We start from the raw sequence: 22,498 nt of genomic DNA, 5'->3' as shown, positions 1-22,498 counted from the left end.
TTGTGCACGCACTAACACTCAACCGATCACTCAACGGTCACTCTACAATCAGCTACAGTATCTCACAACACCTGCAGTACAATCATCCATCCTTGAGATTTTCCGTCGACTCTTCGTTTCGTCATACATCGCATCTGATCTCATCGAAATAGCCGCAACACGTCCAGGTGTGACCTTCTACCTTTGAATTGGACACATCAGTACAATGTCCGCCTCGTACACTCATACTGGATGCTTGGAGGCTTCGTCGGACGCGATCGAACGATTTCCGTCCACTGCATCCCAGCTATCTAAATCGAGATTCTCAAGTTTCGGATCGCACGTCCGAAGCGGATGGACGAATTTCAAACAGAGCGCGAAGAGTCTCAAGGGGAGGTTCGCGAGCAGCCCCATGAGAAGGTCTGGTGGTGGTTCTTCTACTTGCAATCAAGTTGAAAGAGAGCTTGAACCAGATACGACTTCCATAACACCAGGACTGCCTACTTTTGATCAGCATGATTCTCAAGTCACTGCCACCGCCACTGACTTTAGCGGGAAGGTCACCGATCCTGGATTGGGGCCCGGCGATGTACGGGACCTGATGCAAAGGCGCCATGAAGCGTTTGGGCGAGCTAAAGAGGGATATCGTTCCCAGCAGGATACTTCGCGCGACGCCCAGGATATAACACGCGGCGCCACCAGAACAGCAGTCTCGTGCTCAGATACCTCGAATATGCCTTCTGATGTGGGACTAGGCGGAGCCTACATCGCGTATAAACGCCGAGTGGAGTCGACTCGTCCTGAGTCGCCTACTTCCATTTACTCAGATGATGAACCATTGAGTGCTAAAGCTCAGCGTGAAGAGCAGGTGGACGAGGAGAGGCTTCATGATGAGATGGAAGGCAATTTCAAGATCGGGCGAAAAGAAGGCGAGAAATGATGCGAGGAGGATCTGATGAGATCAGCCATGGGAATGAAAAATCTGCAGCTTGATTTAGAATTTTAGAGCCGACAGTACGATAATTTACTGCACCTACATTACAGTGCATAGCGCCTAGTTTGCCACATACCACTGACACGGGTTCCTGCCTGAATCCACAGACAAAGAGATATACATCGCACATGCAGGGTATATAGCACAGATATGCGGTCCTAATATGATTAATGATCACTCGACAAACATCACCTCATCTATGTCTTCATCATCTCCGAAGGCCAAATGCTGTTCCCCTGCCTCTACACCCTCATCCTCGTTATCATCTTCCCAGTCTTCCTCCCGTTCTTCTGGTCCCATGACATCGCCATGCAATTTCTGCTGATCCTTTGCCCTGGATTTCCGCTTGAGCTTGAGCTTTTGGTCCTCTTTCGACGCATCATAATTCTCCACTCGCTCTTCCACTACGTACTCCGCATCGATCATACTTTGTCTCATGCCGGACCAACCGCTGTTGAAGTACTGCTTTATTGCAACAGCAATGAATATCCTCAATAACAAGGGTATTATAGCTTGTACTAGTGTAGCAAACATGATAGTCAGTCTTCGTCGCTCTCGACACGATTCGCCTCTTTTCCCGCCTCGCGCCTCTCGCACCTCTTTCCCCGCCCAACACCTATTTCCTCTTCCCCCTGCCTCTCGCCCCTCTCGCTTTCCTCGCCTTTCACACCCCTTCCGCCCATCTTTCCGCCCTCACATCTTCCATCTCTTCCACCTTTCCTCTCCCACCTTCCCTCTCCCACCTCCCATCTTCCCACTCCACCTCTATTTCACTGCTCTTTCACGTGCACTCGCGCCATCACCACAAACAACAATGAATAGGACAAGAAACTCACGTAAAGCTTGATAAATCTCATCATCATACTTTGCCTTTGTAGCCAGGGCAACTAAAGACGTAACGACGAAGGGAGAACAGTCAATTAGAAGTAAAAAGGCGATAGTCGGCAATACGACTTTATGGGTAGTACTAAGATCTTCAGGGAACGGGTTTTTGAATTGCTAATTGAGCATGGGTGCAAATTTGTTAGCTTACTAAACTATATCATCCATGAGAGGTATACAGCAACGAAAATGGAAAAAAACAAAAAAGCATAAGCTGACACTTACATCTTTGAGTTTATCCAATAAAGATCCTCTAGCAGGTTTGAGCTTGTTCAAACTGCTCATAAGCCCAACTCCCAAAGAACAGATAACAGTCCCCATTGCCCTGTTTGACAAGATATCGAATTAGCTACTCGAGTGAGAGTGATAGGTAGTCAAGCTGAAAATGGAGCTGCGACGAGCGAGCTCACCAAGTATCCCAGATATGAACTACGATTCTTCCTCCTGCTGAGCCTCTGCGAGTCCAGGAGAAGGTGCTTCCGTATACATCACCCATCAGACCAATCAGGAAGGGGATGACACCGTATATAGTGACCAAGCCATATGCGCCTGCGAGATACCGCATGAAAGTCCTCTTGATCCTTGTTGATCTGCCCGAACGACGCAAGCGAGCGGCTTTACTTAACGTCATGATATGTCTTCGGGCGAATAGGCCAAGTGAGGACGAAAGGTATATGATATATGCTCCGAATAGCTAAATCCAACTCTGATCAGCTGCGTTCGTTGAAAATACAATCTGACAAGATGACTTACCCAATTATATCCATCGTGCACTTTCTCAGCTCCACCTAATAACCCACTAGCAAGTCGACCAGTAACGATAGGACCGAAAGCGCCAAACGCCAGGATCGCCGCACAGGTGACGAGTGTCGTACCTATGAACGTATGAACCCTGGTCCGCCAGTATTGCGGAAGGTGAATCACTTCGTAATCCCTGATCGGATCTCGAGATGCCTCTCGAGCTCTTCGATCTTGTTTGAGTAATCGTAATTTGTCTTCCGGGGTGAAAGGTACACCGTGCTCGTTCAAAGAAATGAACACCCCTCCTTCGGCCTTGCGTTGAGCTGGAGGTAAAAGGATGACCTGATCGGAAGCTGGCACTCGAGACTTAACGGATTCGTTATTATACTTCCCGAAAATGACTTGGTATAAGGGATCCAGGATAGGCCAAACCTGTTCAAGCTTGTTAGGGCGAGCATCTAGAGCAGAGTAGTCGTTGGTGGAAACTCTTCGAGCCATTAGAGTGTTCAGTCGGAACAAGCTGATTGTTCGTTTCCACCAGATGTTCATCAATTTTTTGGCGCGGTGTCGGGGTCTGACATACGTCACTGTAGGTGGAACAACGAGATGCAGGAATAGTAAGTCGAATGGCACAGATGTCAGTGGTGTACTGGGAATGGAAAACGTCAGCTATAAAGCACGATGACATGTGGCAAATTGGCAACCTACTAAGATGGATCCAATTTCAGCGGCAACAAATTGACATAAGGCAAATATGCGAGGGACCAGCATGAAGCCCCGAACAGGGTGAACACGATGACCGAGTACATGACAGCGGAAGTCCAAAGCTGATTGTCCAGATGAGTCAGCTGATGGTATGCCAGACGCACACACGTTAGCTCACCTTCCTAAGCTGAGAAAAGGCACTCTTTTCGACGATATCTTTGACAGGTGAATAATTCGGATCTGCTGGATCCCGGATGAAGAACAGTGTACCGGGTCTACACAGAGTCCTGATGTGTGAAAGCAGAGTCGCAAATTGATACATGAACCTGTGAAATGGAGATCAGCCGTGATTGAAGGCTAAGGTATTTTTCAACTTACATGGTACCGATCAGCCAATCGAGAAACATGACGCCAAAGGGACCAGCCCGAAGCTTATCGATTCTGCCCATTATCGTAGCTCCAGGCCAAAGAGGTACGGTACAGCCATCAATCATTAGACCGATTCCAAGCGGGAAAGCACCCAATTCGAGAATCATAAAGAATGCGAGCTGCAAAGAGCGAAGATCAGCTTGAACCCTCTATCTTCATGTTCATTCAGACGACAGTCGGAGAGGGAAGTCATCGAAACGGATTCAGGACTTGCCTTCAAGAACATCGCATGATCTGTGACGATCTTGCTCAACTCTTTACTTATCGATCCTCCGTTCTCCCCAGGCAGAGCTATCATTCCTACGATCGCAGCCGCGACCCCGTACCCACTGAGAACGGTGGTCATCCTGTTCGATACCGTATTTCCGATGGATACTCTACGCTTTGCAGCGACGTAGCACGTGTAGGTATCGTACGCGTGTTGCCCTAGCCAAGCAAGAGCATCCCCGATTAAGCCAATGTATCTGCCTTGACTTGCGTCCGATGCGACGGGTTCACCTGCAGTAGAAGAGGAAGTCGTAAAGGAGAGGAAAGCTGCAATTTTGGTCAAGATGTCGGTTTGACCGGAGGGCGTTGAATCGCTTAATCCCAGTTTCCGAGCCAAGATAGTTTCTACAGCTCTGACAGATGATATTACAGGTAAAGCGACGACCTCCTTTACGATTTCGAATACAATATCGACAACTGGGTCGGTCACTTTCCTGATGAGATGAAGTGTCCGTCGAGCTGTTGATAAGGCGGTCCTAATCATATCCGTTGACAGGAATAGCTTGCCAATCAACAATGGTAGACCAACAAATATCGATATCGCGGCCGACATGATAATGACACCGAACAAGACCTAGTAAGACGAATCAGCTTGTTATTGCTGACATGAATTGCGACAACCGACTCACATTCTGGAACAGCCCATGTAACGGACCGATCAGTCCGACAACTGCAGGGAAACAAGTCAGCGTAGAGTTCTCGCAATATTTCAAGCAAAGACCCACCTTCAAGTATGCCATTCCAATCATCTCCATCCCACGGCTCATCCTCCTCATCTAGGAAATCAACTTGAACAGGTCTAATTTCGATGCCCGGACCCTGTATCGGAAGAGGCATATCGTCGTGTATCTCTCTGATCTCGGCTTCCGGCTCATCCTCCCAATCCCTCTCATCTGCCCCTCCAGCCGAAGTCCCAGAGGAAGGAGGGGTAGGTATTTCCGGTGGGATAGGCGGAAGAGGTGTAGCAACCCGAGGCGCTTCATGTATGAGATTCCCTGTATCGGTATGAGTCGGTGAAGAAGGTAGAAATAGCGGAATATTCCCGGCCTCTTGAGAAGTATTTCCAGATCCACTTTGTTCCTCCTCGGACATGCCTTCCGCCTTGCCTTTGCCCTTTTTCAGCATCTCGGGTGCCTTGTAAGCCACCCCCTCCCTTTCCTTGAAGCTCTTCTTGAAATCCTTTTGATCCCTCTGCACGCTCGGCGAGGCTATGGGCCCTTCCGTTTCTGCATTTGCGAATCTAGGGCGACTAGGTCCAGCATCGCTTTCCCCCTCGTATGTGGGCTGGGTTGAAGAAGGCAATTGGAGGGGTCGTCTACTTGCTAAAGCTTGATCCATGAGTTCATCAAATGCAGCTCCAGCTCTAAGGTCTTCGTCCCGCGTAGATGCCAAAGATTCTTCTGCTAAGCGGTGTGATCGCCTATACTCCTCTAACGCAGATAAAACCGCTCCGGATTGGTCCGAATCTGCACCGTCTGCCGTTAGAGGGGGAGCTTGCTGTGAAGTCGCGCCCAGCTTGCTTTCTTGATGTCCATTACTATTCGCTTGCAGATCAGCCAGCAGCTCTGATACATCTGGGTTTTCGGACAGGTCGACTCGTTGCCTTCGATAGGATTCTTCCTGATTTTGAGCAAGTCTCAGAGCAGCTTCTTCTCTTTGACCTTCAATTTCCCGCCTTTCCTCCCCACTGTCTGGCGTGGTTGTCCTCCTCCTTCTTCTATCCAAATCTCTATTCTGTCTATCGGCTCTAGCTTTCCCAAGAAGGGCAGCCATGACATCTGTTGTCCGTCTGGCGATCCCATTGACGATCATCCATTCTTCCGGATTGATTTCCCCTTGTTCAACGATCTGGGGTCGGGCTCCTTCTTGCCAATTGTGTTGCGTGATCCATTCTCGTAAAAGGATCAAGCCTATCAGAACAGCGGCGAGGGATATTGACAGTATTTGACCTCGAAGCACGAAACTTATCGCACTTGAGAAGCAAAGCAATAGTGTCAGCTAAGCAAACGGGCCAGGAGGTTCAAGATCATGAGGTACCTGTTTTCGTCTCCTTTCATCCATCGCTCAACTGCTCTTCTGAATACTCCGAACAGGGTTGATATAGGTCTGTCGGTTAAATCGCCCACACTGATACCCCTAGTGGCGTTTACATTGCTTGCGTTATCCTCAGAAGTGATATTGAGCAGGTCAGTCACATTAGACGATGTGTAATCCGTGGTATTGCCTGTGAAATCTGAGAGGCTAGTGTCATCGGTCTGAGGCCCGGTATATCCACTAAAAAGAGCACGAATAAGCTATATTTCCCGGGGTGAAACCAAGAAGAAAGCTTACATGTGATCTGCAATCCACAGTAATGATCTAAGACTGAACATGTTGATGCTCGGTAAGACGATCAACCAGGTCACTACCACTAAAATACATCTTGCGACCCAAAGTTGTTGACGATAAAGCCACAATATCGTTTGCCGTATATATACTGTGACAGGGATGGTCTCTGGTAACTGATCGGGATATACTATGATGACAGCTTGTGTCAGCGGATCAGTCCTAGAGTGTTTGGTGAATTCACATACTTTTCGTAAATGTGTATTTGTGTCCACAGATCTCACAATGCTTCTTCCCTGTTTGAGCTAACCATTGCTTCAGGCTGAACAGCGACTCATGCGTAAGCTTACTGTAACTCAATGTACTCTGGAAGGCAGCTTACCAGTCTGGATGCACGAATCGTACACTTCCTGAACATTTACAAGGATAGATCAAGGGGTCCGCTTCGTCCCCCTCCACACGACATACTCTGCACACATCTGCGAGATTGTCAGCTTGATGAGCGTCTATGGAGGCAAAAAAGTAAGCTGACCTTCTTCATCCTCATGATGCCGCGGTATTGGAGGCATGAATTCTCCCATGTCGCCCAGTTCCTTTAGTCTATTGAATGGACGTTCTGAGAAGATGAAGAAAGACAAAGAATCATAGTCGGAGTATTCTGATGCATCAAGCGAACAAAGTGAAGGGAAGGAGCCGAGTGTCAAAAGTGGAGGTCACCGAATCCAATTAGATTAAATGGGTTCAACATATAACTATATCGCCTCGTGTTTGTTATCGCCACTTGGCCTTATCCGGATGTTTCGGCTAAAGTGAGTACCTGAATGATGCATGCGTTGTGAACTACTATCTCCTGCATCGTACGGTGGTAACCATACTCCCCCAGCTGTATATATCGATCGTCTCATATCAACTCCTCTGAAGCCTCTTCTCCATCAGTATCATCACTCTGAGTCGATACTGCCTGGATACAAATTCATAAGCAAGATGCGATTAGCTACTCTAGCTCTACTCGCTTCTCCTGCTCTCGCGGCACCATCCTTACTCAACTTCCAATCGCCATCCGAACTAGCATCCCAAGCAATCGATACGGCCCAAGCATGGCTGACCGAAGGCCTCTCCGCTGCCAAAGATCAGTGGGAGGCAGCTGAGAGCGCTATCGATCAAGCTCTCAATGTTGAAAGTGTCAATATGCATGGAATCGATTGTAAGCTTTGTTCTCTCTAGCAGTTGCAACCGTTGACACCAGCTGATTTACCGATATCTTCTCAGACATGTCGCTCACTCATCCCGCATTCCCATTACATCGACTCCGAGTCGTCCAACCTGAACTGTGCGATCCGACCGTAAACCAATTATCGGGATACCTCGATATAAGCGAGACCAAACACTTGTTCTTCTGGTTCCAGGAATCGAGATCCAACCCCGCTAAGGATCCCCTTGTCACTTGGCTCAATGGTGGTCCAGGTCAGCTTTCTCCTTCACCGAGATTCACATGGCCTAGCTGATGGTGAGAACAAAAATATAGGTTGCTCGTCGACTACTGGATTATTGTTTGAGCTTGGTGGATGTAATATCGCTGAGAAGGGAGAGAATGTCACGTTCAACAAGTTCGCTTGGAACGATGCTGCCAATGTGATCTACCTAGATCGTAAGCTTCTGTCTACTTCATTACCGAGATGCATAGCTTACTCAGAAGTCTAACAGAGCCTGTCGGGGTGGGATTCTCTTACTCCGATGAAGGAGAGGTCAACAACTCACCTGCCGCTGCTGAGGATGTTTACGCTTTCTTGATCCTGTTCATCTCCAAGGTGAGTTTCCATAAGTGTGGGCGTTGGTGACTCTTCGACATGATCTGGAAGCTGATTGCATCACGATGTTATAGTTCAAGCAATACTCCAAGCAAGAGTTCCACATCGCTGGAGAATCTTACGCCGGGACTTATATCCCTAACATTGCAAGCGTGAGCTGTGATTCTCCTCGTTTTCTAGAGATAAACCTCAGCTAACAGTCTCAAGATAGGTTATCTACAAGAACAACCTTGCCCTTGACTTGGCTCCTACACCATCAGTACCCAAGCTCAACTTTGCCTCAGTCATGATTGGTAACGGGTTGACTGATCCTCATGCTCAATTCGGTTCCGTACCCGAGTAAGGTTTCGTCTCAACAGCTATTACGGCCCATTCGTTTGTTCAATAGTAGCTGACAAATTACTTCTTTCTCTCAGCTGGGCATGCGACCACTCGCTTTCCCCCTACGCACCGTACAAGGATCCCGAAGGTCCTGAATGTGTGTCCCTCAAAGCCAAAGCTCCGAGATGCCAGAACTTGGTTTCGGGATGTTACAGGACCAACTCCAAGTTCGCTTGTGTGCCTGCTGCGTTATACTGCTGGAGTCTGTTCAACGAGATGCAACAATTGGTAGGTCAAGTGCCTTTTTTTTCCGGGGAAATTGCAGAGCTCAGCTGATATTCTGTTTCGTAGGGTTTGAACATGTACGATGTCCGAAAGACATGCGACAAATCCCCCGACAAGGACGGACAACTGTGTTACAAAGAAATGGGGTGGATGGAGACATACCTCAACAAGCCAGAGATCAAAGCGCAACTGGGTGCTCCGGAAAGTATCACCTTCCAAAGTTGCAACATGCAGATCAACCAGAACTTGTGAGTCAGCTTACAATTTAGCGAAGGCTGAATGCCCCCCATTACCTAAATCGCAAGAATCGTAAGCTGATAAGTGCGCTTTTTGGGGGTTAGCTTATTACAAGGAGACGCGATGCATAATGCCGGAGCATTATTGAACGAATTGATCGATAGTGGAATCAGAGTGTTGATTTACTCTGGCCAAGCGGATATGCTGGTCAATGCTATCGGATGTTCGAGAGTGGTAGATAATCTAGAGACGAAGTACTCTGCCACGTACGCAAAAGCCTCGAAGAAGAAGTTTGTTAATTCCGATGATAAGGTCTCGGGATGGACGAAGGCTGCTGGAAAGGGTGCGGGTAATTTGGCGTTTGTTGCGTTTGCGAATGCTGGACATATGGTGAGTTTGATTTGACTACGAGTGTGGATGTGGAGATCCTGAGGAAGAGCAAGGAAGAGGAGAGATGGGGCGGGGCGGGGCGGGACGAAGTGAGGTTGGTAGGCGGATGGGGAGGGGGAAAGAAGGAGGGTAGGGGCAACATGCAAAGAAAGAGGGGTCGCAGGCGGATGAAGGGTGAGAGGGTCAGTTGCTGGGCGGGGGGCGAGAGGCGAGAGGCGAGGAAATCGGGGTGGGGCCGGAAGAGGGATGGACGAGATCGAGGCGGCCGAAATCGCCGAGGGTGGGCGGAAAGGGGCGAAAGAGGCGAGAGCGACGCGAAGAGGGAGGAGAAAGGAGGGAAGGCCGAGATGGGACGGACAAAGGAGCTGATTCTTGATGCTTGCGTGATATAGGTACCCCACGATGATCCGGTCGGAGCATTGACCATGATCACCAAGTGGTTGAAGAACGAACCTCTTGCCTAATTTCGGGGTGTGTACTCGACCCGTCTCCATCAGTGTTAAACCGTAGACAGCATATTTCCCCTGGTCCTTTGCTCCAATATTAACAATTGAACGGAAATGTAGGATAGGAAGCATGCATGGAATGAATGCCGCATTGCACGTGTGCGTATCAAAAACGATTTGCATAGTACGTCATGAGGCATGAGTAGAATCGTATCTTGTTATCATATGAAGTTATCATCCTCTAACACTGTACTCATCCAGGGAGGCAGCGTCTGTTCTAACATTTAATATACTAATATACTTCGTCTGGATTTTGCATCGTTTCATCGTATTCCGGCCATCCATCATCCATTTCACCCTGTTCCCCTTCCCCTTCCCCTTCCCCTCCCTCTCCCCGTCCCAGCCCCGCCCCTTCCGCATGTCCATTCGCCTGTACTCCTCCATTCGCCTGTTGCGGGGGAGGTATCTCATCCACCAACTCAGGCCTCATCTTAGTCAAGACATCCTTTGACCACCCGCCCACTTCATCTCCGAGGTACTGCGTCAAATAGTTGCACGACGAGGGATTGACAGGCCCGTCCTCCTCACAGAAGCTAAAAATCGGGCATTTTCCACAAGAAATTTCGTTGCCTCCGTTCCCAATTTTGCTCAGCCGATTGGTCGCTCGGTATATGATTGCTGTATCAGTCAGATCGGTGAGCCCTCCCCCGAGACCACCAGGGAAGAAATGCGGTATTGCGCCGCCCGCATTCTGCGCCGAGTTCGATTTGGTCTTGATGCCGAATTCTTTATCGTCGATCTCGTTCGAGGAGACACTGGATATTGAGTCGGTATCTGATGCTGAGTCGGAATCGGAGTCGGAGGAAGAGCTCGAGGAAGATGACGAAGAAGATGAGGATGAGGAGGAAGAGACGGATGATGATCGTGAGCGTTTCTTGCTCTTACTTTTACTTTTGCTCTTGCTTTTCGAAGTTGATTCGTCGTTTAGTGAGACCAGTCGATCGGAGTCATCGCCTGAATCAGAATCGTCTTTACGCTGTACGATCCAACTTGATCAGCCATCATCGATCACTATTAGGTATTCCTTGAGTCAGACGCACCTTTGATTTCTTCCGCTTGGCTTTCTCTTTCTCCTTTTCCTTCTCCTTTCTGCGTTTCTTCTTCTCTTTTTCCTTCTCTTTCTCCTTCCTCTTCCTCTCTTCTTTCTTCTTCTTCTCCTCCTTTTTCTTTCTCTCCTTCTCCTTCGCCCGCTCTCGCCTCTTTTTCTCCTTGGCTTTCTCCTTTGCCTTCCTATGATCCAACTCCTTCCGGCGGGACTTCTCATCATCATCCATATCTTCGTCTTCATCATCGGAGTCATCTACTACTTTCCGTCTTTTCCTTGAAGACTCCGCTTCGTCCTCTGACCCCGCCATACCATTCATGAAATCGTCCTCGAACGAGATGGACATGCCATAAGGCTTGACGCTTTCCACGTATCCATCCAATTCTAAGGCTCTCATGACTTCCATGACGTTTTTGATTGACAGTTCGACAGAGGTGACTTTCAGCTTGTTGATGTAGTTTCTCAAAGCGACTGGAGTGAGGAGATGATAATTCTTGGTGGAGACCGATAAGGCATTAGGGATCAATTCCTTTTGACCATCTGATCGCTTTTTGTTGTCGGCGTATGTCTGAAAAGCTCATCAGCATCGATCTGAGATAGGGATTTGGTATCAATAGACTCACTAGATCGTATACCCTCCGCCGTAATACCTGACATAGAGCATCGACAAGACCTTGGTCGTATTCCTGATTGTTGTCGAACCATATACCACCCGAGATCTCTTCGGGTATCTTCACATTGGCCATCACGTAGTATATCGTGGTTGGTGCCTATGCAGATATATGAGCATCAGCTTTGCCTTTCAACGGTGGAAGACGACTCACGTTTACCGGTTTGAACTGCTTGATAATTTGCATGCCCTCTAAGGTCTTGACCGTCTTCCTGAGGATAGCTTGAGGCATCGTATCGTTACCAATTTGTCTGCCTATAGCAGCGGATGCTATACCCCTTTCACCAGCACCGCTGATCACTTGAAGCACGAGTTTCTGCTCGTTCGTCATGGCTGCTTTCCTGTTCAAGGTGTAGATTGTCAGTCAACAAGATTTGTTTACAAGTTGAGTCGATTCGGGTCGACTGATGTCGAATTAGGTTCAAGGTTGAATTACTCACTGTTTAAGTTCGTCAGCCGTTTTTGCGTGGAATAGAATGGTCGTATTATCGTCTTTGGATTTCGAAGTCGTCAGCAAACGCTGTTTCCGAACAAAATCAGCTATCATTGTATCTCTGTAATCATGATCGGACGCCGGACACGTACACTCTTGACCAATGCCGAAGTCGATTGTGTTACTGCTTTCTTCGCCATATTCGGGAAACTAGCTTCGATCTGAGGCAAAGTCATATACTGCGGATGAAGGTGATCAGTGTTGGCTCGTCACAGCGCTCTGATGGGAATGGGATAGATATAGTACAACATAGCAAGCGTAAAAGAGCAGCCCACCTTGTTCTTCGCCGCCAGGATCTTCTTCCAGATCAACTGGTCTGACGATGAGATAGATCCACTCATCTTGGCGAAGTTTTGCTTTGTTTATGGTATTGCTAGCGCATAAGGTATACTTCTTGATCTGCTTTGAAGCCTTCGGATCCCAAGCGCCCGTCGTTCACCTTCGATCGGGTCTGCAGCAGGCCTTCTAGTTGGGGATGGTAAGGTGCTCGAATGGTGATTAGGTTATGACATGCTTCACAAAAATCAAAATAGTTCTTGTTCAACCTCCATCGCATTGTAGGTTTACGGAATATTATATGACACCTCCATGTAAAGTAGCCAATCACGTGACAGGTATGACTATCGGCTACCAAGCCAGCTGTAACGATATAGCTTGCCCACCCGCATCTTATCCCCATGTATCAATGTTGATGATCACATTGACGACAGCTTATATCATCGGCATCGACAAAGACACACGTCTGCTGGATAGCATACCGGCTCGCTGAAAGTTGCCTCTGACGTCGATTGTTCAGGCAATTTACATAAATCTCCTCCTGGTCTGGCGACCGACTGCACACCTCCACATGATCGCCTAACATGTCATCCCAATCCGACGCTCTGGATAATATTTTCCAGCGTCTAGCTAGCAGGTCAGCTTGGCTCATAGACTGCGAGGAGAGGAATGCAAAGCTGACGATTTTACACTTGTGCAGGAACGAGGATGTACGGATACAAGCTGGGCAAGACCTTCGTGATCATGTAAGCTGTCTATGGCTGCTAAATGTCCAGGGTATAGCTCCGCGCATCCAGTCTTCTGCTTACCGTGTCATGTATAGGTGACATCCTACACTCAAGAGTATCCTGGACATGATGGGATGAAAGGAGTCTGGGCAGAGGTTTTCCACAAGACATTCGATTTCACAAGAAGCAATAATCAGTTTGAAAGACTGGGTGCTATTGTAGCTATAGGTGAGCTCATCATCGTCTAGGCATTCGCGATGAGAAGCTCACCTTGAATCGTATCGTGTAGATCACTTGCTAGACTTGACAAATGACGACACGCCTGATAGAGCTCAACAGAAGGTATTGAGATTATATGAATGTACGTTGGATCATCATCAGAGGACAGCTGAAGACCGGTTCACTGATCGAGGTGTAATATAGACTTGAGACCATTGACGACATGCTCCGACTCAACGGTGATGATGGCCGCTGCGCATGTCATCGGTATGTTCAGCTGATATGACTGTGACCACCTTCAAGCTGATCCAGTATTATAGGTGACATGGTGCGTTCGGCGCCGGCATTGCACAACGAAGCCTTCTTACTGAAGGAAGTGGGACAAGCATTGACCATGCTGGAAGGTAAGCTGGCGATCGCTTATCAGTATTTTCACTCAACGTGTGATCTTCAGCTTATCGTGGTGCTCGTTACAGATTCAAGGCAGGAAGTAGGGAGATTCAGCGGAGTATTGCTCTTACATGCCTTCGCAGTAAATGCGCCAGCAGTATTTCAGCAATGGGTACCGAAAGTATTAGAGAAAATATGGATACCATTAAGGGATTCGAGGGTGAGTAGCTGGATGCTAAGTTGCGATGGTTTAGACACACAGCTGATATGTGCGAATCAGACCATGGTTCGAGAAAGAGCGTCGAAGCTGTTATCGGCTTGTTTAGACATTATCAAGACGAGAGAGAAGTCGCCCACGGAGACGTATAGAAAGATATTCGAAGAGGCTAGATCAGGACTTGTGAAGGCAAATTCGTCGGATGCGGTCTTGGGATCATTATTGTCTTTCGGCGCGATGCTGCAGAATCAACAATTGGTAAGCTGCGTACCATTGTCCGGCTTCCAAGGATGAGTCAGCTGACATATTTTGTTAGTCCATGGCGGAATACTATCGATCGATATGCGAATTGACGCTGAAATACAGAGATAGTAAAGAGGTGGTCATCCGAAAGGCAGTCATTGCGTTGATACCTTCAATGGCGACCTACGACAGTGATGAATTCGAAGCGCATTACTTGCATCGAAGTATGGCATATCTACTTCAGGCTTTAGGTAAACCCACAGATAGGGACATTGGTGAGCTTTTGGTTCTTTTCCTGAATCAGTATAGCTGACTCCTTTCATAGCATATGTTGCCTTGGGTCATATGGCCGTACAATTGGGATCCAAAATGCGGCCTTTTATCGATGATATAGTCAAGATCATTCGGGAACATTTGCGTATGAGGGGGTAAGCTGAATTCTAGCTGGACTTTTGGAGAAACATATATGCTAATTGTTGATGCCGCAAAACAGGAAGAAGAACGCTCCTTTCGAAGCACCGATATTCCAGTGTCTGGCAATGCTCACCACCTCCGTCGGACCGATGCTCACTCGCCAGATGCACGATGTGTTGGATCTCATGTTCCCCTGGGGCTTGAGTGAAGCTTTGTTCCATGCTCTGGAAGTCATCGCCAGTCATATCCCACCGTTACTCCGGACTATCCAAGGTGAGTAACTCGACAGTGCAGGCCGCATGGACATCGTTGACAATGTACCGAGATAGAGCGACTCCTTGATAGCCTGTCGATGATCCTGACGGGACATGCTTATCGACCGTTGGGTGCTCCCGCACCGAGGGCAGGTGTGCAAAGGGATCTAAGTCTTCTCCAAAGCTCGGCAGGTGGCCAATCGCCAGAGACCTTGACGCTAGCTTTGAAGGTGCTTGGAACATTCGATTTCAGTGGTAAGTCAGATGCAGTGATCGTCATTGTAGGAGTCGAGCTGATGACGATACAGGTCACACATTAAATGAGTTTGTGAGAGACGCGGCTTTACCATATCTCGAGCACGATAATTCGGATGTCAGGAAAGAAGCAGTATTAGCATCGACTCAGCTATTCATCAACGACCCGATATGTCACCAAACGAGCAGCCATTCGATTGAGATAGTGAGCGATGTGTTGGAGAAACTATTGACGGTCGGAATAACGGATCCGAGTGAGTCTATTTGGGTCCAACCTGCTTTGAAGCAATTCTGACATCGACGTAGACCCCCTGATACGGCGAACGGTACTTGAGAACCTTGATGAGAAGTTTGACCGTCACCTCGCGCAAGCCGAAGATATCCGTTGTCTATTCATTGCGCTCAACGACGAGGTGTTCCATAATCGGGAGCTGGCAATTGGAATAATTGGTAGATTGGCTCAGCACAACCCCGCTTATGTGATGCCGCCTTTGAGGAAGAGCTTGATCAACCTGGTGACTGAGCTGGAGTATTCTACAAACGCGTAAGTCCGCCAGGGGCATCACAATGCTACTTGCTAATGGCTCGCGACCAGTAAACAAAAAGAAGAGTCTGCCAAATTACTCGAACTTCTCATCGGCGCTGCAGCTGGCTTGGTCAAGTCATACGCTCCAACCATCTTATCGGTCTTGCTCCGAACAGCAAGTTCACCCGAAACATCCGTAGCGGTCCAAGCGCATTGTGTGATGTGTGTCGGCGAATTAGCGAGAGTGGCAGGAGAAGAGCTCGCACCCAACGTTCAAACTATCCTCACGCTGGTCATTGACATGTTGAATGACCAATCTTCCACATTGAAACGAGATGCAGCGTTGAAGACGCTGGGTCAAGTTGTCTCGAATACCGGAGAAGTGATTAAGCCTTACATCGATCACCCGCAATTGCTGGGGATATTATTCAGATTCTTGAGAACGGAGACGAGTCAAGCGATCAGATTGGAGACTATCAGGACTATGGGTATGCTGGGTGCGCTGGATCCGTTCAAACACAAGGTGAGCTGTGTTGTCAAGCTCTCAGTGAAACAATCAGCTTATGCTATCATCAACAGCTGCTACATGGCGGAGCAGATGACCCCAACACGGAAAACGCTTCTTCGAGAGTCAACGATATTGTACTGCTCAATCAACACAACGGCTCGGTCAATGAGGAGTTCTTCCAGACTGTGGTCATTCACTCCCTGGTCAACGTCTTGCACGATCCGACGTATAAGGATCACTACGAAGCTGTTGATGCGATCATGATGATATTCAGGACGCAGAGATTGCGATGCGTCAACTTCTTGCCTCAGGTCAGCTAATCGTCTGATTTATCGCATGAATGGCAGCTGATATCATTCCTTAGATCGTGCCGGCTTTCCTGAATGTCATTCGCATAGCTCACTCCTCCCGAACAGAATTATACCTCAAACAACTCGCTCAATTCATCACCATCGTCAAACAGCATATTCGAAATTACCTTAATGATGTCTTCGACCTAATCCACGAATTCTGGAACCCTAATTCGACTTTGCAAATAACTATCATATCCCTAGTCGAGTCGATCGCCAGAGCAGTCGAAGGAGAGTTCAAGGCTTACTTGCCCAAGCTCCTGCAACAGATTCTCCGATCATTCGACGGGGAATTGACAGCTAAACACCTTCCAGAGTTACGATTGAATACCCTCCTTCACATTCTCAGAGCTTTCTATGTTTTCGGATCAAGTATAGAGGACTACCTGCACCTCGTTCTACCTGTCATTGTCCGCTCGTTCGAGAACCCACTGGCACCTGATTCCCTCCGAAAAGCGGCACTTCGGACGACAGGTCAACTCTGCAGGAAAGTCAATTTCAGCGATCATGCGAGTCAGATCATACATCCCTTAGTACGGACTCTCGGAAATAGCTCAGAGGAGCTACGAGCAACGGCTATGGATACGCTGTGTGTATTGGTGCTGCAGTTCGGTCCGGATTATGCGATCTTCATTCCTATGGTCAACAAGGTTAGTCAGCTATGCTCATGAAACCCTCCATGACACAGAAAGCTGATAATTCGGGTTCATCTGTACAGGCTCTGGTTGAGAACAAGATTGTTCATCCGGGATATGATCAATTGATCACGAAGCTGTTGAACAGGGAAAGACTTCCGCCAGATCTGGGACCCGTTGAAAGGTGAGTAAGCAATTATTGATCAGGACCAGAATCAGCTCATCGAGTATAATTTCCTTTCAGATTTGCAAATGACCTATCAGCCGAACCCCTTGCTCCCGCTGAACAGATGCAATTGAAAGTCAATCAACAAGCCTTGAAACTAGCGTGGGATTGCTCTCATATCACTAACAAGGTAGAGTGGTTGACGTGGATAACGGGACTGGGCCACGAGATGATGAGGGAATCGCCTTCCCAAGCTATCCGAGCGGCTAGAACATTAGCCCTGAGTAGCTTGAGTTTCAGCAAGGAGCTGTTCAACGTGGCATTCTACAGTTGCTGGCAGGAGCTATTCGAGAGTTATCAGGTAAGCTAGGAGGTATCATGCGAAGCATAGTTTCTAGCTGATCCGAATCTGTCGTAGGAGGATCTATGGCATAATTTGGAACTAGCTATAACGAATCCCAGTGTACCACCTGACGTGGTCAGTATCATACTGGGTGCGACACAGTTCCTCGAGCACGACGAGAAGGAAGTCTCCATCGAGAGTCGGGTTTTGGGAGACTACGTAAGTTAGCTGCTCCGTCAAGAAAAGACACAAGAAACAGCTGACACGCCCATCAAGGCTGCCGCCTTCCACGCTTACGCTATCGCGCTACACTACAAAGAGCAAGAGTTCTTCCTTGATCCCTCAACGGCCGTAGTCGAAGATCTTATCGGTATCAACCAAAAACTACAGCAGTCCGACGCTGCGTGGGGCACTTTAGAGTGGGCGCAAGGGCACATGGAGATGACTCACGATGTCATGTGGTATGAGAAGCTAGGAAGATGGGAAGAAGCACTTCAAGTATGGAACGAACGATCAGAAGATCCCGATTCTACATATGACGAGTCAGCAGTGGCATTGGGTAAACTTCAATGTCTTCATGCTTTAGGCGAATGGGAGGAATTATCGGACTTTGTCCAGATACGCTGGGCCAACTCGACGCAAGATGAGAAGAAGCTCATGGCTCCGCTCGCTGCCGCCGCGTCGTGGTCGCTGCGCCAATGGGATCTGATGGACGATTACATAGCTGCGATGAAGAATGACTCGGCCGACAGAAATTTCTTCAAGGCTATCCTGGCGGTTCATAGGAATCAATTTAGCAGTGCCATCAGGCATATCACGAAAGCGAGAGAAAGGTTGGATGGAGAATTGACCAGCTTGACGGGTGAGAGTTATGGACGAGCATACGAGTGAGTCAGCTACTAAGAACACTTTGTGCCCCCAATGGCCTGAGACGCAGACAGCTGATGGAACGATGGTAGTGTGGTTGTGCGGGTACAGATGCTGTCTGAACTGGAGGAGATCATCTCGTATAAGGATCATGCGGATGAACCTGAACGACAAGCTACTCAGCGGAAGACGTGGCAAACTAGGTGAGCTTCTCGGAATCTGTGAGCGTGACAGAATGGACGAAACAGCTGACGAATATTTGCAGGTTGGAGGGTACACAGCGCGATGTCGAAGTGTGGCAACGTATTCTACAAGTCCGATCGCTGGTACTCACCCCTAACGAGGATATGGATACTTGGATCCACTTTGCGGATCTGTGCCGAACGTCAGACCGTCTGAATTTGGCTGAGAAGACCTTGACGTCGCTCGTTGGTTTCCCCTACCCAAGCATGGACCCAGAGGTCAGCTGTCCATCTACTTCGAATCAATTGTGGTCAATCAGCTGATAATTCATTACTGCAGAGTCGAGCTCGAGCACCTCCCCCGATCATCTTCGCTTACTTGCGTATGGCTTGGGCGAAGAATCTGCAATCTGGCAACAAGGAAGAACGGTTAGAGACCCTTCAGCATCTTCGAGATTTCACCGATCAACTCTCCGCAGATGTTGGATTGGGCGCACGAGATCAGTATGGACGATTGATGTTACCAGATGCCAAGATGTATGGAGAATACACCAAGTTATTAGCGAGATGTCATGTGGAACTAGGGCAATGGCAAGCTGCCTTGCGAGAATCTCAAGCGACCGTAAGCTAGCTTTCGCCTGTCAAAGTAGAAGGTCACAGCTTATCGGTATACCATTACTTGCAGTCCGATCCCACCAATATCTTGCACGACTACTCCCTGGCTACCGAACTGGATCCAGAATGGTATCAAGCATGGCATACTTGGGCTTTAGCCAATTTCGAGGTCATAACTCAGCTAGAAGTCTCTCAAGCGGGTCTATCATCCGCTCACTTCACTACATACATCATTCCTGCTGTAGATGGATTCTTGCGATCAATCGCTCTTTCACCTGGAAACTCGCTGCAAGATACTCTGCGATTATTGACTCTGTGGTTCACGTACGGATATCAACATGGTGTCAGCACGGCAATTAGCCAGGGTATACATACTGTCAATGTAGACGTATGGCTGGAGGTCATCCCTCAGGTGAGTTCATAAAATTCTCTTCGGTATCTCGACCTGTTAGAACTGATCCATTTTAATTTGGAATAGATCATCGCACGTATCCATACGCCCAGACAAGCCATCCAACAGCTCATCGTTCGACTACTGCATGATATCGGTAAAGCTCATCCCCAAGCTTTGATCTACCCATTGACAGTCGCAAGTAAATCGAACGTCCCCGCCCGAAGGGCTGTAGCGCAAGGTATCACCGCCAAGATGCGAGAACATTCCGCCAACATTGTCGACCAAGCAGAATTGGTCAGTAATGAGCTTATTCGAGCGGCCATCTTATGGCATGAGATGTGGTATGACGGATTGGAAGAGGCTTCGAAGCACTACTTCGCGGATAACGATATTCCTGGAATGTTCGCTGTATTGGAACCATTGCATGAAATGGTAGAAAAGGTGAGCTGCTGGTGGCTAAGGATTGCCGACGGTTCCAGCTGACTCAAAGTGCATAGGGGCCTGAAACGCTACGAGAAACCTCATTCGTTCAGTCGTTCGCGCATGATCTGCGGATTGCTCGAGATCATCTGAGAAGGTACAAGGTGCATGGTGATCCGACGGAGATCCAACAGGCTTGGGATGTGTACTATTCGGTAAGTGCTCAATATATGAAAAGATCGAAATCATTGTTAGCTGATTGGGATTTTGGCTTAACTACCCTGTAGATCTTCCAACGTCTTGGTAAACAACTTAAATTACTCAATGTGATCGAGCTGCAGTATGTCTCGCCCAAATTGATGGCAGTCAGAGATCTCGACATAGCGGTGCCAGGCAAGTCCCTTTTTTGTAGTTTAAGTGAGGAATGGAACGTAGAGCTGACAGTGTAAATATAGGAACATACCAAAGTGGAAAACCTGTTATCGGCATAGCTAGCGCTGTGCCTACCTTGAAGGTCATTTCATCTAAGCAGAAACCACGTCAATTCAGTTTGCGAGGTAGAGATGGTAAAGAGTACACGTATTGTCTCAAAGGTGCGTATCTGCCTTGGCTATTCCCTACAGTCTGTTTCAGTGGGCCTAGCTAAAGCTGTGCGCTCCATAGGACACGAGGATCTGCGTCAAGACGAACGAGTCATGCAGCTGTTCGGCCTGGTCAATACCTTGCTGAACGCGGATCAGGAATGTGCTAGAAGACATCTGAACATACAGCCTTTCTCGGTCACTCCGTTATCTCCTTCCGCGGGATTACTGGGTTGGGTACCGCATAGTGATACGATACACGTGCTGATCAAGCAATATCGAGATCAAAGGAAGATTCTGGTGGACATCGAGCATAAGTTGATGCAGCAAGTGAGTCAGGCTGTGGAGCCTTTTCCGGGAAAGAGAGCAAGCTGATTTTGGAATGACTGAATGACAGATGTCCGACGAGAGCTACGATTCATTACCACTACTCAACAAGGTAGAAATCTTCCAATATGCCTTGGACAATACGACCGGACAAGACTTGTACAGGATCTTATGGCTCAAGTCGAGGAATTCCGACGTATGGCTCGAACGAAGAGTGACCTACACCCGAAGTTTGGGTGTGAATAGTATGGTGGGATATATCCTGGGTCTGGGAGATAGACATCCTAGTAATTTGTTGTTGGATCAAACCAATGGGAAGATCGTTCATATCGATTTCGTAAGTCGAAATCCTGCTCCGTGACTGCTTTCTCCTCGGTCTCAAGCTCGAACTTTTGGCTCATGGGCGCATTGGAAACAGGGAGACTGCTTCGAAGTTGCTCAACAACGTGACAAGTATCCTGAGAAAGTCCCATTCCGACTCACAAGGATGCTTATCCACGCTATGGAGGTGGGTCCACGTATTTCGTACCCCAGCGAACCGTGGGTATAATTGCTGATAACTGGATCAAATGAACCCCATTGCTTAGGTATGCGGTATCACCGGAACCTTCTCTCGATCATGCGAAGTATCCATGGAAGTCTTACGAGAAAACAGAGAATCCTTGATGGCTGTACTCGAAGCATTCGTCTATGACCCCCTGATAGCCTGGAGATTGAATGCGACAGATAAGAGACCCGGTGGAGTGCCTGAAGGGGATGATTTGGATGATCCTGCGGCGTATGCTAAGCAGCGGAAGAGTAAGGCGAATGAGACTGAGATTCTGAGTGGTGAGTTGGCGTCGTCTTTACTTTCCCCACTTTCAATTCCCTATACTTTCTTCACATTCTCCAGTTCCAGTCTCGATTCATGGCGGTTTGAAGACATGAGCTGATGTGAGATGGTACTACCCCTACAGAAGTAGAAAGAGGAACCGAGGTGAAGAATGATAAAGCCTTACAAGTCATCGAGAGGGTCAGGCGCAAATTGACAGGAAGGGATTTCAAGCCTGATGTAGTCCTGGATGTCAAGGAACAGGTTGAGAAGTTGGTAGAGGAAGCTACGAAGGTTGAGAATCTATGTGTGGCTTTCTTGGGGTGGTGAGTTACCCTTTCAATGATCGTTCGATCATCAGTCGGACCACCAGCTGACGTCTCGGCTCGGCTTGAACTGGAATAGGTGTTCTTTCTGGTAACGACTACGGAGGCTTTCAAGGTATATTTCTCGCACATGAAAAGATGAAAAGACTCAGCTATGTAACATTGTATGCATGTATTTTCGCTTTCGTATTGATGTTTTCTGGACCATTCATCTGGACACTGTAGGTGAATTAGGTTTACGAGACAGGAAAATTAGATTAACCAAATAGATCGGAAAAGATCGCCGGCATACAAAATATCAACATCTTCCACCTACTATCCGAGACCCCTTCCTCTCTGTCTGTCAAGTCCTTCCATATTTTGGGAATCTTGCT

The 22,498-nt window shown here is 48.1% G+C and overlaps 5 protein-coding genes across 5 annotated transcripts; 3 read left to right on the top strand and 2 right to left on the bottom strand.

Moving 5' to 3' along the window:
* Nucleotides 1-205: 205 nt before the first annotated feature.
* I303_106814 (uncharacterized protein) lies at nucleotides 206-919 on the top strand (the record flags this gene model as incomplete). Its single annotated transcript, XM_018411800.1, has 1 exon — nucleotides 206-919. One exon carries the CDS (start codon nucleotides 206-208, stop codon nucleotides 917-919), a length of 714 nt encoding a protein of 237 aa, XP_018259001.1.
* A 228-nt stretch (nucleotides 920-1,147) lies between these two features.
* Nucleotides 1,148-6,903, bottom strand: I303_106813 (uncharacterized protein; the record flags this gene model as incomplete). The annotated part of the gene is made up of 16 exons (XM_065969451.1): nucleotides 1,148-1,491; nucleotides 1,810-1,972; nucleotides 2,081-2,180; nucleotides 2,266-2,549; nucleotides 2,609-3,245; nucleotides 3,305-3,423; nucleotides 3,480-3,627; nucleotides 3,680-3,849; nucleotides 3,945-4,571; nucleotides 4,627-4,667; nucleotides 4,723-5,969; nucleotides 6,035-6,271; nucleotides 6,329-6,512; nucleotides 6,571-6,644; nucleotides 6,705-6,801; nucleotides 6,855-6,903. 16 exons carry the CDS (start codon nucleotides 6,901-6,903, stop codon nucleotides 1,148-1,150), a joined length of 4,521 nt encoding a protein of 1,506 aa, XP_065825523.1.
* A 403-nt stretch (nucleotides 6,904-7,306) lies between these two features.
* I303_106812 (uncharacterized protein) lies at nucleotides 7,307-9,827 on the top strand (the record flags this gene model as incomplete). Its single annotated transcript, XM_018411802.1, has 10 exons — nucleotides 7,307-7,526; nucleotides 7,592-7,786; nucleotides 7,848-7,970; nucleotides 8,027-8,130; nucleotides 8,205-8,282; nucleotides 8,342-8,469; nucleotides 8,547-8,739; nucleotides 8,803-8,984; nucleotides 9,078-9,363; nucleotides 9,756-9,827. The coding sequence occupies 10 exons, from the start codon at nucleotides 7,307-7,309 to the stop codon at nucleotides 9,825-9,827; spliced, it is 1,581 nt and encodes a 526-aa protein (XP_018259003.1).
* A 274-nt stretch (nucleotides 9,828-10,101) lies between these two features.
* I303_106811 (uncharacterized protein) lies at nucleotides 10,102-12,418 on the bottom strand (the record flags this gene model as incomplete). Its single annotated transcript, XM_018411803.1, has 7 exons — nucleotides 10,102-10,845; nucleotides 10,910-11,482; nucleotides 11,538-11,684; nucleotides 11,739-11,925; nucleotides 12,025-12,104; nucleotides 12,170-12,256; nucleotides 12,353-12,418. 7 exons carry the CDS (start codon nucleotides 12,416-12,418, stop codon nucleotides 10,102-10,104), a joined length of 1,884 nt encoding a protein of 627 aa, XP_018259004.1.
* Nucleotides 12,419-12,937: 519 nt separating this feature from the next.
* On the top strand, nucleotides 12,938-22,219 carry I303_106810 (uncharacterized protein; the record flags this gene model as incomplete). The annotated part of the gene is made up of 35 exons (XM_065969450.1): nucleotides 12,938-12,990; nucleotides 13,054-13,099; nucleotides 13,177-13,309; nucleotides 13,371-13,442; nucleotides 13,505-13,567; nucleotides 13,621-13,704; nucleotides 13,777-13,910; nucleotides 13,971-14,165; nucleotides 14,224-14,425; nucleotides 14,476-14,578; nucleotides 14,644-14,837; nucleotides 14,894-15,073; nucleotides 15,127-15,327; nucleotides 15,380-15,617; nucleotides 15,669-16,122; nucleotides 16,179-16,418; nucleotides 16,472-17,107; nucleotides 17,176-17,276; nucleotides 17,337-17,619; nucleotides 17,677-17,820; nucleotides 17,878-18,488; nucleotides 18,561-18,671; nucleotides 18,734-18,929; nucleotides 18,991-19,272; nucleotides 19,336-19,677; nucleotides 19,744-20,100; nucleotides 20,157-20,294; nucleotides 20,367-20,472; nucleotides 20,535-20,672; nucleotides 20,743-20,990; nucleotides 21,058-21,324; nucleotides 21,406-21,495; nucleotides 21,575-21,815; nucleotides 21,944-22,124; nucleotides 22,204-22,219. 35 exons carry the CDS (start codon nucleotides 12,938-12,940, stop codon nucleotides 22,217-22,219), a joined length of 7,080 nt encoding a protein of 2,359 aa, XP_065825522.1.
* Between the last annotated feature and the right edge of the window lie 279 nt (nucleotides 22,220-22,498).

This window comes from Kwoniella dejecticola, chromosome 8, assembly GCF_000512565.2.
Source record: "Kwoniella dejecticola CBS 10117 chromosome 8, complete sequence".
NCBI lineage: Eukaryota > Fungi > Basidiomycota > Tremellomycetes > Tremellales > Cryptococcaceae > Kwoniella > Kwoniella dejecticola.
The sequence above is the reverse complement of the archived record's forward strand: the minus strand, read 5'-3'. Positions and strand labels throughout refer to the sequence as shown.